Source organism: Rattus norvegicus, chromosome 9 (genome assembly GCF_036323735.1).
Source record: "Rattus norvegicus strain BN/NHsdMcwi chromosome 9, GRCr8, whole genome shotgun sequence".
Taxonomy (NCBI): domain Eukaryota; kingdom Metazoa; phylum Chordata; class Mammalia; order Rodentia; family Muridae; genus Rattus; species Rattus norvegicus.
The window spans coordinates 21,990,662-22,008,161 of NC_086027.1; the positions used below are offsets into that span (position 1 = coordinate 21,990,662).

The window sequence follows — 17,500 nt, forward strand, 5'->3', positions numbered from 1 at the left end:
GCTGTGTGGAGGATGGAATGGGGGGTGGGGGTGGGGGTGAGGTGAGGCCAATGGGGTCAGACGAGGGGTAAAGGGGATATTCTAGGAAGTGGGGATGATAAAAGGTGATGGGAACAGGTAAGGAAGAAGCCTGTGTTCAGTGAACAGCATAGATGAGTTAAGAGAACCTGGGAGCGTAACGAGACCATACGGGAGTTCCCCGGGCAGGGTCTAGGGGGGCAAAGTGGAACGTGATGTCAGAAAAAACGGCAGTGATGTAAGGGCCAGGGCGGTGGGGCGGTGATGTCAGGGCTGGTGCTGATGCTGGCGGCGCAGTGCATTGTGGGCAGCTCCCCACTCCGCTGCCGCTGCCGCCGTCGCCCGAGGAGGATCGGGGCCGGGTCGGGCCGGGCCGGGATGGTCGGGGTCGGGAGGCCGCCGCCGCCGCCACCGCCGCCGCCGCCGGAGGGAGCGGGCCGCCCAGCGCCGCACTGAGCCGCCCCCGCCCCGCCCCGGCCCCGGGGGATGCGCCGCCCCGCGCCGCTGCCTTCACCGCCGCCGCCGCAGCCGCAGCCGCAGCCGCAGCGGACACCGAGCAGGTGAGGCGGGGCGGGGCCGGGAGGGTGGGCCGGGGGTCCCTCCTGGGGTACATCAGGCCTCCCGCCCGGCTCGCCTCCCAGGGCTCGGCTCCTGTCCCGCAGCGGTCGTCGCCGCCGCCGCTAGGAGCCGGGACGCTGGCCTACACAGCCTGGGCCACAGCCTGAGGCCTGGAGCTGCTCCCAGCCCCCGCACAGACCCACCCTCCCCAGCCCCGCGACCCTCGTCCCTGTGATTTCCCTCCTGTCACCTCTGACAGGTCGTCCAGATGCCTTCAGACCCTCTCTTCCATCCTGTCCCTCCCTTCTTCCTACCAGCCTCCCTTTTTACTTCCTAGCTGTCCCCAGAAGCCCCTCCCGTGGTCCTGTCACTCCGTCCCTGCCACCATGATCTCCGCCAGTCTCTTGTCTTACTTACCTACCCCCTCCTCCCCTCATCCTGTCACCCCGACTTTCCGTGCTCACTACACTCTTCTCCAGACCTCTTTTCTCCTGCTCCTCGTGGCTTCACCTCTCCTTACCTGGCCTCTGAGATTCCCACACATACCGGCCTCATGCCTTGAATAGCCACACATCAACTCTTCTGCTCCCAAACCACCATAAGCACTTAGCTTGTTCTCACCACTTGGCCCACATTCTCATGGATGCACATGCATACAGCCATGCCTACACACACACACACACACACACACACACACACACACACACACACACACACACAAAGGGGCCTGAGAGGGTAGCTGGTCAGCCAAGCTTGTCACCCAATCTGGGCTAAGTGGGCTTCTCGGAAGCATCCTCTGGGAGGGGAGGTGGACAGCATGGCTGGGTCCTCCCTGTCTCTCCTCACCCACTCCTTTAAGATTTTTCCCGTGTACATAGTGTGAGCAGCGCACAAATTCCCCCATCACCTGCAGACCACACTGTGCAGGACTCAGAAGCCCACCCAGGTTTCTCCACTTTTCTTCTTCTCAGTACTGGGGACCTAATGTAGGGTCTTGTTCTTCTTGTGGGCAAGTGCTCTCCTAGTGAGCTATATCTCAATCCCCCTCTTTTGATCACTCTTTATTTATTTTGTGCGTAGAGGGTATACGCATGCTATGGTGCCCATGAGGAGGTCAGAGGACAGGTTACAGGAGCTGTTTCCCCTCGGGAATTGAACCCAGGTTCTCAGAATGGATGGCATGGGCCTATTCCCACAGAATGGTCCTGGCAGGCCCCCAGCCCTCTTTCTTATTAATTTTTTAAAATGATGTTGGGAGTTGAAACTGGGGCCTTGAACATGTTCCATGTGTCTTCAACCACCGAGCTTCCTCCCCAGCCGGAATCTAACTTTTTCCTCCCTCGCTGTGCTGGGTCTGGAATCCAGGGCCTCTTGTCCACTACAGACAAAGCTACAAGTCCCATTGCTTCTCCAATCTTTTTTGCTTATGTATTTTTTTTATCTTGTTTTTAGTCAGGGTATCTTGTAGACCAGGCTGGCCTTGAACTTGCTGTGTAGCCAAGGCTAGTCTTGAGTCCCCCATCATTCTGCCTCCACTTGCAGAGTGCTGGGACGTGTGTGGTACCATGGCCAGCGGCCTCTGTCTGGTCCCCGACCTATATTCCAGAGCCCCACTCCATCTCTTTCCATCTTCCTCATGGCTCTACCGCCTTCCAAACTTCTGCCACCCCAAAGCCCTGGCATTGTAAGGATTGGAGGGAAAGATTCAGTTCAGTCATTTCATGAGTAACAGGGTCTTTCCTCATGGAGATACTGGGGTACCCTGTGGTACCCTGGATCTGGTAAAGGCTGTTTCAGTGCCCTCCCAACCCTCCCTTCCCTCATCAGGATGTCTAGCTACAAGTCTTGAGAGGTTAGCCATCCCAAGGAGAGTCAGGCTCATGGCCGTCCCACCCCCTTCCTCCTTTCCTATACCCAGTCCCCAGCCTGAATGACTTCCTTCATTCAGTGTGCGGCTCTCCAGGGTCATGGCTTGAGTTGGGCAGAGGGCACATAAAGCATTTCTAGTGGAAAGAAAGGATGCTGGTTCCAAACCCTGAGTTGGCTCGGCAGAAATACCAGAAATCCATCTTTTTTGGTCCTTTCCCCACACGAGTGCACGCTAACATACACTCATATGGAGGGGTTCACAAACACAGGCACACACACACACACACACACACACACACACACACACACTTCTTTTGGAAAACTTGTGTCTTAGAGGTGCTCAGGGTTGGGATACTGTCTCCAGTGCTCAACTTCATCCACCTAAGCACAGTAGAAGCTGCATTCCTTCTGGCTGACTCCTAATAGACCTAGAAGGAGCTGCCAAAGGGGCTTCCCCACCCCTGCCTTCCCAGACTCATGGTAAGGGAAGAGTCTGCCTTCCAGTAGACAGCACCCACTACTCTGCTCTTCCCCAGTCCAGTCTACCTTGGCCGTTCTGGAGTAGCCACTGGAATTCCACCCCTCTGAAACCCACAGCTTGAGTCTATGGTCTTGTGTTCACGGTCAGCACACATCCTGGCTTCCCCAGTCTTATGGTAGCCAGTGGGGGTCAGCCCCCACCAAGTGCAGTGTGTGCCTCTCACCAGGACATCTGCCTCCACACCACCCTCTAGGGGCTACCGTGCGTGTGCGTGTCATCCTTTTTCTTCATGGTCACATCGCTCTGGTTGGCTGGCTGGCCACTCTGATGTGGGGTATCCCACGGCTTGCCCTACTCAGCAGGTAGAGTGACTCAGGCTAGGAGGCCGGCTGGCTAACACATCTCCCCTCATTAGTTTGGGATGTCTATGGTACTCGGTTCCCACATTGGCTCATTCACATATCACTGCCCTCTCCCATTTTCATCGTGTGTGTCCTGCTGCTGACTTTTCGTTCCTCCTGTTGTGGTTTATAACTCTCTCTTTCACTGACCTCCATTGCCAGGAGTATTTTCCCCCAGTAACTCCTGGAGCATCTGCTCAGTGGGCTTGGGAAGGGTACCCACCAGCAGGATGGGGTTCCCTTCTGAACTGTCGGGTGGTCTAGGGTGGCAGCCAGGCTGTTCACTACCCCTCCTCACTCCCTCAGGTAGATGGCCCCCCAAGGGCAGGCCCTGCGGGCACCCCTCCCTCCGGCTGGCGGATGCAGTGCCTAGCGGCTGCTCTTAAAGACGAAACCAACATGAGTGGGGGAGGGGAGCAGGCCGACATCCTGCCGGCCAACTACGTGGTCAAAGATCGCTGGAAGGTGGTGAGTGACCTAGTGGGCAGAGGGAGGGGTCTGGGAAGGGAAAAGAGATCTGGAGACTCTAAGACTGGTGCCCTTGGAGCCCCTACCACAAGTGGAAGGTGTCCCCAAGCTTATCTGTATGTTGCTTAAAGGTTATTTTTGCCCACATATTCTCCCATTACCCTTTCTCCAACCCAGCTCCCTCTCACCCCTTCCCCCCGGCTAGGTCGCGCTGGTCCAGACCAGGCTGAACAACTCCTGCAGAGCCCCGGGTGCGGAGGAGGGCGTTGGGGGAAGGGGCTCCTTCTTTGCCGCACCTTGCTTGGGGAAGGACATTGAGTGAGCATGTGTTCCTCGGCTTCCGCAGAGGACGGAAAGGCTTGGGTCTGGGGAAAGATGCCCTGCCGGCTGCTCCCACCGCATCCGCACTCCATCTTCTCCATCCACCCTCCTCCCTTCCCGGGTTCCTGCGGCAGGTGCAACACGCTGAGACTCCATCTCCCAGTGTGCCTTGTTTCTTTAACTCAGGACTTCAGGCTCCTTGGCCTGTTGGGAGTTGTAGTCCAAGTCTTTTCGTTGGGGGAGGATGGATGGGAGGGGGCTGGAGCGGTGGTTGTGTCTAGGGAACCTGATTTACTGTCAGTCAGCCTCCGTCCAAACCTCATCGCTTCAGAGAACCCTGTTGTCCTCTTTATTGCATGGTGGGATAATGCGGGATAGTATAGTGTGGGAAAAGTGTGTGGGACTGTGGGTCTGCACAGAAATGGGGATCCAGAGGGGAAGAAAGAACCACAGAGGTCAGATTTTCACCGTGTGCAGTCGTGGTGTTAGCGTGTGCGCGTCCTCGTGCTTTGATGTGGTGAGGCTCAGCTCTCTAAGGGTGCTGGATTGGAGAGGAGGGTGGGGCCTGGGTGCAGGCAGATCTCCATGGCAACAGTCATCCGACTGGGCTGCGTAGGTCCCTTAGAGGTCCAGGGAGAGAGGCAAAGTGGTAGCATTTTCCAGAATTGGGAGTGGGGGTTAAAGAGGAGACTCTTAGGGGCCCTGAAGGGGGAGCATCCTGAGAGAAAGAGTGAGAGAGTAGCGGGACAGAAATGCAGGAGGAGCCAGGGCAGCCATAAAAGGAAGGGGTGTCTGGCAAAATAAGCAGCGCTGCTTCAAGACCCCCAGGCCCCTGGCACAGGAGCTCCGTGTCTGGCAGATGGGAGATGAATAGCATTTGTTCTGAAAGGCAAGAAAAAGGACTGCTCTCACACACTCCGAGTTTAGACTAAGACCTTGTGCTTTGTGAAGGAATTAGCAGAGGGAGTTGGAGGGAAGGGGCGCATGTATGTCAGACCTGGACTTTCCTCATGACCAGCTCCTGTCTGTTCCCCTGAAGGATTGGGGAGACTAGGTGTCCTATGAGGTCATTTTCAGGGAGGGGTGGGATTGACTGAACCAGGAATCATGGATTGGGCTGCAGCCAGGAGAAACGAGGGTCAGCGTACTGCAAAGAAAATGTCTTTGTCCTTCAAATAAAAAAAAATTAAAAATGGTACATTGTTTATGGGGTGGAGGCTGGCTCTTGCAACCAGCATAGCCAGCGACAGTAGTAATATCTTACTGTTCCTTTTGTGTCTCCTTGTTCTGAGGATGTAAAAGTGCTCTCAGCGGGTTATGTCAGGACCTGATGGAGTACCTATAGCAATTAGCAGCACACCCCTGCTCCCTAGGTGTGATTAGCCAACTCGTTAAGTTCCCATGATCGGAAGACAGGAGCTGGTCCATCAGTGGCATCAACACAGACCAGCCCGTCCTAAAATTGGGACCTCAGGGCTGAAAAACTCATTCCAAACTGATTGTCTCTTATTAGTAGGAAAAAACAAACAAACAAACAAACTGGAAAAAAAAGGAGGCTCAAAACCTTTAGGAGACTTAGATTACTCTAGGCTGTCCAGAGTGGAGCCAAGAAGCAGGGTGTCCATTCCAAGTAGACTGTAGCTCTCTGGTGGTGTAGCTTCTTCTCTGGTTTAGGGAGGTTTTCCAGCGTCGGGATTATTAAAACACACAGAAGGAGAGCAGAAACGGGGCTCACAAAGCCTCTGAAAGGTCTTCCATTAAGGGGGTGCTAATGTCACAGATCTGCCTTGTGACCTTCATGGGTCCTTGGACACTTTTGCCCCAGTGATATCTCCCTCTATATCAGGGCACTGAAGATGGCATTTCAGGACTGCATTGGTTTGGAGAGTGGTGTATTCATGTTACAGACTGAGGATTCTTTCTAAAAGTTCATGACTTTGTCTTTTGATCTGAAAACAAGTTAAAGTGTTTTCGTGGGGGGTTGGGGATTTAGCTCAGTGGTAGAGCGCTTGCCTAGCAAGCTCAAGGCCCTGGGTTCGGTCCCCAGCTCTGAAAAAAAAAAGTGTTTTCGTGGATCCCCAAAATGTGAGGGCCACCGTGGCCAATGGAAGACTTTGCTCTTCGTCACAGGGCGGTGGAAGGGAAGGAAGCTAGGTGTGTGCAGACATCTGGACCCCTGCTCTCAGGGAGGTGGCAATGGAGAAAGAAGTAGGCTGGGTTTGTGGAAAGGCTGGTGGAGAAGTCGGCCGGTGGAGAAGTTGGGCTGTGGGAAGCTGGGGGCAGGCGTTGGCGATGGTCCTGCCTGCGGGGATTTTGATGGCTTGTGTGTGAACAATGTCCCACAACCTCGTGGGTTCTACACAGAAGGTTCTACCCCTGGCTATTTTCTAGCTGTGGCCTAGCCAAGGCATTTCAGGCCCCGGGCCTTGTGACTTTCCCTGGGTGCACTGTGGGGAATCAGGTTAGCTTCCTCACTGGGCTGTGCAGCCTGGGACACTGGTGATGTCTGTGAGCCCCTCACTCACCTACCCTGTCTTCGGTGCTCACATACAGTGAGCTGTAAAAGGGCGAGGTTTCTGTCACCCATGGAAGGCAGGCTGGGGTCTGGGTCTGCTCCGTTAGCTTCCATCCAGAGTAGGAAGGTTCCCCGTTTCTCATTGCTCTTTCCTAGCCTCCTTCCTTGTCTCCTTCCCTGGATCAGGAAACGTCACTTCTCCTCCTAGCTCTGGCTTCTCCCATGCCCTTTATTATTATCGTTTCTGACATTATTGATGTGTGTCATGGTATGTGTGTGGATGTCAGAGGATAACTTGAAAAGCCATGTGGGTCCTGGAGAATCGAACTCAGGACCCCAGGCTTGGCAGCAAGCACCTTAACCTGCTAAGTTCTTACCCATGGGTCCCTCCCTATCCTCTTCTCTCCCTTCCTTTCTTTGGAAGCAGGGTCTCAAATATCCCAGGCTAGCACTTGGTATGAAGCCAGTATTGAACTTCTGATCTTTTGGCCTCAACCGTCTTCCCAGCACTGACAATGATAGGTGTCTACCACCATGCCTGGTGGACATGGTGCTGGGGATTGAACCTGGGCTTCGTGCGTGCTAAGCAAGCACCCTCCAAGCTACACCCTTGGCCCAGCTCTCCCTCTAGAGAAGAAAAGATGCAGGCTGTCCTGTGATGAACCTTGTGTCATTCGCGCTGTCCCCATGCCCGATCAAAGCCAGGTGTCCCTTATTTTCTGCGCCTGTTCAGATACCTGTCCGAAGCTGTGTGTTGCAAGGGATCTGTGCTGGGCCGAGCTGTCGGTTTCAGAGGAGAGGAGTGGGCCCATCAGTGGAGAGCCAATGGGTAGGGAGGGTTCAGGAGCTGTCCAGCTTGATCCCTGAGCACCGTTCTCCTCATCCACAGCTGAAAAAGATCGGGGGCGGGGGCTTCGGTGAGATCTATGAGGCCATGGACCTGCTGACCAGGGAGAACGTGGCCCTGAAGGTGGAGTCAGCCCAACAGCCTAAGCAGGTCCTCAAGATGGAGGTGGCTGTGCTCAAAAAGCTTCAAGGTACTAACCTGGGGCCGGGGTGTGCGGAGGAGGAGGAGCCAGGATGAGAGAGACGGAACCCGAGGCGGGAGAGTGATGCAGGGAGGCCCTGTGCTGTGATGGCAGAGTGAAGCCGATCATAGCCAATTGAGCCAGAGTATTGGCGAGGAGGTGGGGCTATGGGCGGGGCTGAGGGGCTATAACAGGATCTGGAGTCAGGGCCTGGGATGTGGCTCCAGAGTGTGCCAGAGGGATGGCTAATGGCTCCAAGACCAAACAAAGCACTTACCTTGCAAGCATGAGGAGTTCTGAAGTTCAGCTTCTCAGAACCCACCTAAGAGCTAGGTGGGCATGGGTGTGGTGTATATACATGCCACAAGTGTGTGTGTGTGTGTGTGTGTGTGTGTGTGTGTGAGAGAGAGAGAGAGAGAGAGAGCGCGCGCCTGGCGAGGAGGAAGGAGTGGGACTGGGGAGTCCCCTGTGTTTGTGCCCTCCAGGGAAGGACCACGTGTGCAGGTTCATTGGCTGTGGCAGGAATGAGAAGTTTAACTATGTGGTGATGCAGCTCCAGGTGGGTCCTTGGGGTCCACCCAAGAACTGGAGGGTGGTGTGGGTGGGGCATCGGAGGTGGGTTCCAGATGGGATGGGTACAGCGTGGGGCAAGGCTTGGGAGGTCAGTGTTGCTGGGATGAGTCTTCCCCTTCTCACCATATCCCGCTCACCCCGCCCAGGGTCGGAACCTGGCTGACTTGCGCCGCAGCCAGCCAAGGGGCACTTTCACACTGAGTACCACACTGCGTCTGGGCAAGCAGATTCTGGAGTCCATTGAAGCCATTCACTCCGTGGGCTTCCTGCACCGTGACATCAAGCCGGTGAGCAATGCCGGAGCGCTCCCGCGGTCTGTGGGTCCTCGCTTCTCCACTGCAGTGGTTAGGCCCGAGAGCCGCTTCGCTTCGAACACCTCTTGATTTGCACCAAGCCACGCCAGGCAGAGTGCCTGGCTCTCCACCTCTGACCCTGTGTAGTCCTTCAATCTAGAGGTGACAAGGTCAGGAGAGGACACCTAACTTCCTGTGGCATCTTGGTGCTAGAAAAACAAAGTAAAATCCTTTAATATAAAAGGGTAAAAAGAAGCCCGGGGGTGGGGTGGGATGGGACTACCACATGCCTTTTTTTTTTTTTTTTTTTTTTTTTTGGTTCTTTTTTTCCGAGCTGGGGACCGAACCCAGGGCCTTGCGCTTCCTAGGCAAGCGCTCTACCACTGAGCTAAATCCCCAGCTCCTACCACATGTCTTTAATCCCAGTACTCAGCAGGCAGAAGCAGGCCGATCTCTATGCATTCGAGGCTAGTTTGGTCTACAGAGTGAGCTTGAGGCCAGCCAGGGTTATGTAGAGAAACCCAGTCTTGAAAAAGAAATAAATAGATGGATGGATGGATAGATAGATAGATAGATAGATAGATAGATAGATAGATATAAAACAATAAAGAAATAAAAGGGTAAGAAGAGGAATGTGAGAAGACTGGTGAATGGCCCAAGGGAACACAGCCGGAAGGATGCAGGGCAGCTTTACCAAACCCCACAGCCTGCTGAGGAGCTGAGGACTTACAGCAGGATGGGCCAGAGCTCAAAGCTGGTTCTGTCCAGTTCTGTGGTTCAGAGATGCCCTCTCAACCTCGAATGCTACCCGATTTCTCTTTCTAAGTTGAGGGTAGTCACACAGGCTCGGTTGTCGAGATGCTATAGTCGTTCATACTCATGTGACTGGGTGCGTGTGAGAGTTCAGGGGCTGGGGGTTCCTTAGCACAGGCATAGCAATTCCTTAGTGGCTCTTGGGGGTCTGGACCCCGGCTCACAGCTGCTGTCTTCCCACAGTCCAACTTTGCCATGGGCCGGCTGCCCTCCACCTACAGAAAGTGCTACATGTTGGACTTTGGGCTGGCCCGGCAGTACACTAACACCACTGGGGACGTCCGGCCTGTGAGTACCACCGGGCACCCGGATGGTGGGGGACTCTCCCTGTTTACCTCATAGCCACCTCAGCAGGCCTGTTTATTCTTCAGTATTGGTCCATCCAACCCTGGGGGGACGGGGTCAGCCTGGCCTGCTCTCCTGCCTGGGCTCCTGGGTATCAGAATGAGATGGCCAGTTAGGCTGGCAGTAGGGTTGGCAACGTGGCTCAGGTGTGGTCTCTTCTCTGCAGCCTCGGAATGTGGCCGGGTTCCGGGGGACTGTCCGCTACGCGTCGGTCAACGCTCACAAGAATCGGGTGAGTGGGCAGCATAGCATGAGCTAAGGGCTGAGGGCAGAAAGAAAAAGTCCGTCATAGAGTGAGCTGTGCATGTCAAGGAGGGGAGGAAAGAATGGGGGCATCGGCTGCAGTCCGTCGCTGAGGAAGCCTGGAGTTAGAAGAAGGCTTACTAGTGGCTGTCCCTGATGTCCTTCTCCTCTGGGCCTCCACCTTTTCGCCTCCCACTGAAAATCCCTGGGTAAGGGGGACAAAACATAGTCAGAACGTTTTACTGTGCCCTGTGTACGCTGAGGTATAGGATGGGCCACAGCTTCAGGGAGACCCGGGTCCCATGATCAGGCCTCTCTGACAGAAGTTCCCCAGAAAAGGGTCCACCAGCCATCCCAGGGGAGGTCTTGAGAGCTCCAGGTGACTCCCCCCTTACCTTTCAGGAGATGGGCCGCCATGATGACCTGTGGTCCCTCTTCTACATGCTGGTGGAGTTTGCTGTGGGGCAGCTGCCCTGGAGGAAGATCAAGGACAAGGTGAGGTCCCCACAGCTGGGTGGAAGAGGCAGAGGGTAGAGCAGCCGGGCTCCATCTCCCTCGCCTTCTCCCTACAGGAGCAGGTAGGGATGATCAAGGAGAAGTATGAGCACCGGATGCTACTGAAGCACATGCCTTCCGAGTTCCATCTCTTCCTGGACCACATCGCCAGCCTCGACTACTTCACCAAGCCCGACTACCAGGTGTGACCCCCAGTGGCTGCCCCCTCCAGCCTGGCATTCTTCAAGATTGTCCCTGAGTCTGTCCTTGGTGTTCTAACTGTCCCAACCTGTTCACACCCTTGCCAACGGTAGTCACTGCTACAATTTCTCAGGAGCTGACCTTCCTGGTGTCAGCGCTGGGCTTGTGTTAGCAAATTCAAGCTTCAACATAGGGATCTGAGGCAGGGCCACAGCTTTAAGGTGAGGTCATGCACACCTTGATTTCTAGACTTGGGGGTGGGGGGCAACCAGATGTCTCTGAGAGTTTGAGGACAGCCTCAGGCCATCTGAGACATAGTGAGACCCTATCCAATAATAATTTTAAAAAAAATGCCTTTAAGGATCGTGATGTCGCTGGAGTGGGGGTGGGGTAGGGGTGGCTCATCTTTCATCCTAGCACTCAGGAGGCAGAGACAGGTGCAGCTCTGTGTGCTCCAAGCCAGTTGGTCTACAGAGTGAGTTCTAGGACAGCCATGGCTACACAGAGAAACTCTGTCTTCAAAAACCAAAAACGAAAACCCAAAACAACAACAAAAGGGACCAGGATAATATAATTTGGCAGCAGAGGTCTGCAGGAAGCGCTCACTGGGGTGAGTGTTCTTGGTTCACAGATGGGAAACTGAGGTCAGACACTGTGGCTAAGACAGCAGGGCAGGGCTCAGAGTCAGTCATGTGGCACTTGGTGACAAGGTACAGACGGAGGAATCTGTCCTTACCATGTCACTGTATGACCATTGTAGAGTTCACTTCCTGAGCCGGAGCAGGCCCTCCCTTCACAGCCCTGTCCTTCAGTGTGGCAGACAAAAGGAGATTAGATCAAACTCAAGCTTCTCCTGGCCTAGCACAGCATGCTGGAGCAAGTTACAGTTGCTCTTGGTGTTCTGAGATGGGGTCCCATGTAGACCAGCTGTCCTCAGACTGACTGTAGCTGAAGTAGCCTTGAACGTCTCATCCTCCTGCCTCCACGTCCTGAGTGCAGAGATTATAGCCTGAGATTGGACCCAGAGCGTCCCGAGTGCTAGGCAAACACCAGTCTACTAACTGGGCTACATAACCACCCTCAGGAGATTTTTTTTTTTTGTAAGTAGAGGTTGTGTGCTCTGAAATAGTGATTGAAAAAACAATGTTACCTCATGTGGTTGTACACAGCTGCAGTGCCAGAACTCAGGAGGCAGAGGCAGGAGGACCATGCATTTGAGGGCAGCCTGGGCTACATAGGGAGACTCTATCTCAACGACAACAAAATCAGGGCTAGAGAAATGCTTCAGTGACCAACAGTGCATGCTGCCTGCCCTTGCACCTATATTCAGTTCCCAGCACCCATGTCAGGAATTTCACAGCCAAATGTAACTCCAGTTACAGGGGACCTGACACCATCTTCTGGTACCCAGGGGCACCTGTACATGGGTATACCCTGCCACAACACACACACACACACACACACACACACACACCACTCCATAACACACACACACACACACCACTCCATAACACACACACACACACACACACACACACACATACCTACCCCCAAATCAAACATAGTATCATGTATTTCACACAACTGTGTGTGCGTAACATTGAGTATGTGACCAGGCCAGCGTCCATTACCACACACTGGAATAATGTTGTACTTCAGTTGAAGTGGCTGTGACGTGGCCAGGTGATAGTTTTCCAACTTTTTTTTTATTTTATTTTTTTTATTCTTTTTTTTGGAGCTGGGGACCGAACCCAGGGCCTTCTGCTTGCTACGCAAGTGCTCTACCACTGAGCTAAATCCCCAACCCCGTTTTCCAACTTCTCAACTCTCTCCTGGTACCACTCTCATATCCACCACGCTGGTGAGGGACCAGTTAACTGACTCCAGGTCTAATGCTCTCCCCATGGCTTCATCCCAACCCCTCGTGGGACTGATCAACACTGGAGAATGGGGAGACACACCATTACTGTTTGCCAGGAAGCCGCTCTGGATAAGACCCAGTAGTAGGGAATCAGGCCTTGTCGATCACAGGTCCTGTCAGCAGAGTGCCTGTCCTGGGCTCCAATGCTGGATGGCCTGGGCTCCTCCGAGGTCTTGTACCCACCTAATACCTCTTGAACACAGCATCCCAGCTGCTGGTGCTGCTGATACCACACTCTTTGTCCTGGCCCAGTGTCATGGAGTCGTGGTCCACACAGCTATGACCACCTACACGCTGAGTCCTGCAGTGACTGCTCAAAGTGTAGAGTAGGCAGGGCTGTGGAAGTGTTGCAAAATGGATGCTCTGTGCCCAGCAATGAGCCCGGAGCCATGTGGGCGAGCAAGTCAGGTGTCAGGAGAGGACAATGGGAGAGGCACCCACTAGAGCCAGTAGCCCGAGGAGAGGGGAGGCCATAGGAAACCCCAGTGGTTCAAGGCTACTGATGTGTCTGTCGAGATGACAGAAATGGCAGAAGGCTCTGAAGGCTGTTCCCGAGGGACAGGTCTTGGAGGACTTGGGTCCATCTGGCAGAGCTTAATCCAAGATGGTAATTTGCATGGTGCTTTGTGCTATGTCTTTCTTTAAATTCAGCGTGCTCCTCTCCTTCCAGTGCCCCTCTAGGCTGGAAGTCCCCCCTCCCCTGCATTCCCAGATATCGTCCCTTCCACCTGGCTAGCCCTGGGGTCACTTTTCTGTCCTCCTGCCCTCCCCGCCCCCTGCAGTTGATCATGTCGGTGTTTGAGAACAGCATGAAGGAACGGGGCATTGCTGAGAATGAGGCCTTTGACTGGGAGAAGGCAGGCACTGATGCCCTTCTGTCCACGAGCACCTCCACCCCACCCCAGCAGAACACACGGCAGACGGCAGCCATGTTTGGGTGAGTCTGAGTGGGGGCATTTGGTGGGGGGGGGGGTGGCCAGTGACCCTTACCTATCACCTGAGAAGCCAGCCCTCTCCTCCCACTGGTGTGTCCCCTCCTTGTGCTGGACAGCGGAGTCCTGGATTTTTGAGATATTCCATCACAGCTCTACCCTGAATCTGAGCATGGAGTGGACACCATCTTCATTTAGAGCGTTTGATTAAGGAAGAGACCCTGGGGTGAAACAACTTGATCCCCACAGTCTCTCCTTCTCATTGTATATAACATGCCTCGCACCATCTAAACACCATGGCAGCTCAGGGAGATGTTAACCCCTGGCTTTGGAGGTCCTCAGCGGATGCTGGGATGTTTACAACCAGGCGACCAGAAATTTCAGAACCCCTGAGGCACGTGGAGGGGATCCTGACAGCCGGGAATAGCCATTACACCACCCAAACCAGGGCCATCTTTAGGAAGCAGATGCCACAGAAATTGTGGGCATACTATGGTGGCCCAGTTTTGTGATGAGGGTGCTGAGGGAGGCCAGGTACAATGGTATACATCTGTAATTCCAGCATTTGGAAAGATAAGGCAGGAGGATCATGAGTTTGAAACCAGTGTGAGCTACATAGGGGGACCTTGTTTTAAAAGCAGAAAGAGGGGGCTTGGGATAAGGCTCCATGGGTAAAGCTTTTGCTATCCACGCATAAGGTCCTGAGTTCGGGTCCCCAGAGCCCACATAAGGGGGACACAGTAGCGCATCTCTGTAATCCTTGTGTTTCTGTGATGACGTGGGAGGCAGAAGCAGAAAGATCCCTGCAAGCTTGTAGGTCAGTTAGCCTGGTGCATGAGAGAACCTTACCTTGGTGGATCCTGGGGGTAGCCCTCTGATCCCTGTGCTCAGCAGGCAGGGGCAGGCCGATCTCTGGGAGTTTGAGGCCAGCCTGGTCTACAGAGCAAGTTCCAGACCAGCCAGGGCTACATAGTGAGATCCCGTTTCAAAACACAAAGCAAACAAATGACCAGAAACAAAAGCAAGGTGAAGGGGCATAGAAGATACCCTGCATCAACCTCAAGCCTCCACAAGTGTACATTTACACGCATGTGCGCGCGCGCGCACACACACACACACACACACACACACACACACACACACACACACAGTCCCAAAGAACTAAGTCTGAAGGGAGGAGAGCCAGCAGCTGGGGTCATCTGACCTCCATGGGCATACTGTGTCCTGTACACTTGTGTATACATAATCACAAAGATAAAAACAAACAAAAATCAGAAAGGAAAGAGATCATTTAAGGAGTTAAACAGTGGGGCTGGAGTGTGGCTCAGCAGGTAAGAACATGGGCCATCTTGCAGAGGATCTGGGTTCAATTCCCAGACCTACACTGTTATTCACTGTTGTCTGTAACCCCGGCCCTAGGGAATGTGATGCTCTCTTCTGGGTTTTGTTCAGGCATCAGACATACACGGTACACATACAAACATACATACATACATACATACATACATACATACATACATATGTACTACATATAGGAAAACACTCACATACATAAAAACATAAATAAATCTTTAAAAAGGTTTACAGAAGCAGAATTCAAAGGAGTCATTTTAGACTTGTTCCAGGGTCTAAAGGAAGTCTGGCCCTGATGTTGGACTGCTGCAAGGGCTTGAGAAACCCACAGATCTGGAAGTGTGGGGCTCAGTGGGAGGTGTGTCAGTCCCTGCTGGCCACATCTTCTCGCACTTCCTGCTGCTTTGAGGATGGTCTGGTCTCAGAGGCCTTGTGGACCAGGAATGGCAATCAGCCTCTTTTGTGTCCACTCTGGAGATAGTCCCTAGGGTCTGTGCTAGCAGAGAGTAAAGGAGAGAGGGAGAAAAGAGGCCTCCCAGGAGGGTCCCCCAACCCTAACCTAACCCTGCAAGCCTTATCCATGACTCTCCCTGACGTCCCCAGAGTGGTCAATGTGACACCTGTGCCCGGGGACCTGCTTCGTGAGAACACTGAGGATGTGCTCCAGGGAGAACACCTGAGTGACCAGGAGAATGCACCCCCAATCCTGCCTGGGAGGCCTCCGGAGGGCTTGGGTCCTGGTCCCCACCTTGTCCCCCACCCTGGGGGTCCTGAGGCTGAAGTGTGGGAGGAGACAGATGTCAACCGTAACAAACTGCGCATCAACATTGGCAAAGTAAGTGCGTCCCAGCAGAAGGGCGTGCGTGGGCGACCTTCCTCATCAGGGCTCCCAGCTCCGGGTCCCACCCACCCTAACTACCACCCTCTGCCCCATGTCTCTCACCCTGAGAAAGCCTCTCACCCAGAGCCAGCCCCAACTCACAGCGTCCCCTCTTCGACAGACACCCTGTGTGGAAGAAGAGCAGAGTCGAGGAGTCGGGGTCCCCAGCTCCCCAGTGCGTGCTCCCCCAGACTCCCCTACAACCCCAGTGCGGTCTTTACGCTATCGGAGGGTCAATAGCCCAGAGTCGGAAAGGCTGTCTACAGCAGCTGATGGGCGGGCAGAACTTCAGGAGAGGAGGTAAGTTTGAATCCAGGGGTGCAGGGGGACATGTCAAAGGCCTTGCCCCACCTGCCTTCACCAGCATGGCTGCTGCTCTGTAAAAGGTCATCTGTGAGGCTTAGAGGGGACCTAGAAAGTATGGTGAGGGAGAGTCCCCACAGACTGGAGTCAGGTGCTGTCCTATGGTGGGGCATCCAGAGAGGAAAGAGTGCAACAGATTAGTTTCTGGACCCAGGACCTGGTCCTAGATAACAAATTCACAGATGCCTGGGAAGCTGCAGCAGTGGGCGGCTTCCTTTGGCCCACAGGCAGAGAGCCTGAGAGAGGGCGTCTTAACCCTTAGGACCACTGGTGGGCTAAGTTGGGGAGGTTGTCTAAGGGATATGGAATGACTTGAGAGCGGGAGGAGCCCGGCTAGTGAGAGGCAGCTGAGAGGGAGGGCTTAGGGGACTGGCCTCTAGGAGGTCGGCCATAGGTTGAGTGGAGCTGGCAGGGGTAGGACCAAGTCACACTTGGGTAGGTGGACACCAGGTGGCGGTCACCTGGAAGATGAAATGTCCCTGATGTCCCTTAGCCTCCAAGGATCGTTGCTCCATAGTAGACCAGGGCCTTGTCTGCACTAGGAAGTATAGCAGAGGCTCTCTCTCGGCTTGCAGGAACAGGGCACCCTTTTGATATCCACTCAGTGTCTTTCCTAATGATCAGCCATGACCCCTCTCCCAGACTCTACCCCAAAGTGTCTTAGTCCTAGATTGAACACAGTGCCAGGTTTGGGGGAGGGGGTAGACAAACCCAAGACAAGTCTGTGTCCCCGAGTGTATACCAGCTCCCACTCACTTACCTGAGCGTCCTGCCAGGCACCAGGGACCTTGTCTTCATCCATGGCAGGCAGCATGGAGTCCCTCAGTACAGAGGGTTCTGGACATGGAGAAGGAAAGGATATGATTGGAGATCAGAGGGGCAAGTGTTTTTTTTTTTTTTCGGAGCTGGGGACCGAACCCAGGGCCTTGCGCTTCCTAGGTAAGCGCTCTACCACTGAGCTAAATCCCCAGCCCCAGGGGCAAGTGTTCTAGGCAGGACAGTTTTGAAGAGCTGCCCACTTAGAAGGAGCGCTGAGCAGGTCAGTTTGGATCACGGGCAATGAACGCCACTTCAGGAGTGGAAGAAACAGGCAGACTCAAGAGAGTTTCTACACAGCAGGCTCAGACAGGCAAGGGGGGTAGGATGGCACTTGGTGGCACTTGAGGTGGCCCAGCTCTCTGCATATACACACAGGGACATGTGTGTGCATAGTTCACCTCCTGTTTTGTTACCTTCTGTCCTTTTATGTCCCTCAGAACAAGGTGTGCCCTTAGGAAAAGAAGTGTAACCAGCCATTTACAGGGAGTCCCAGGGCGGCCTCTGTCAACCGTATTTTATTTTAAGCCTTACTAACAAATCAATACTAATATGGTGTAGAAAGGGATTAGATGGTTGCCGTGCGGGCTGGGCGAGGTCTTTTGAGAACGGC

The 17,500-nt window shown here is 54.1% G+C and overlaps 1 protein-coding gene across 3 annotated transcripts in view; it reads left to right on the top strand.

The window, feature by feature from the left end:
- Positions 1-311: 311 nt before the first annotated feature.
- Ttbk1 (tau tubulin kinase 1) overlaps positions 312-17,500 on the top strand; it is a 44,989-nt gene continuing 27,800 nt past the window's right edge. Inside the window, exons 1-12 of one of the 3 annotated variants that reach the window (NM_001271230.2) lie at positions 312-578; positions 3,634-3,795; positions 7,521-7,668; positions 8,145-8,218; positions 8,379-8,519; positions 9,522-9,626; positions 9,850-9,915; positions 10,329-10,421; positions 10,499-10,624; positions 13,326-13,480; positions 15,432-15,663; positions 15,830-16,008. In NM_001271230.2, coding sequence (NP_001258159.1) covers positions 3,688-3,795; positions 7,521-7,668; positions 8,145-8,218; positions 8,379-8,519; positions 9,522-9,626; positions 9,850-9,915; positions 10,329-10,421; positions 10,499-10,624; positions 13,326-13,480; positions 15,432-15,663; positions 15,830-16,008 — 1,427 coding nt within the window. In that variant the 5' untranslated portion in view covers positions 312-578; positions 3,634-3,687. The remainder of the gene's footprint in view (positions 579-3,633; positions 3,796-7,520; positions 7,669-8,144; positions 8,219-8,378; positions 8,520-9,521; positions 9,627-9,849; positions 9,916-10,328; positions 10,422-10,498; positions 10,625-13,325; positions 13,481-15,431; positions 15,664-15,829; positions 16,009-17,500) is intronic. The other 2 variants (XM_039083518.2, XM_039083517.2) reach the window with 2 other exon arrangements.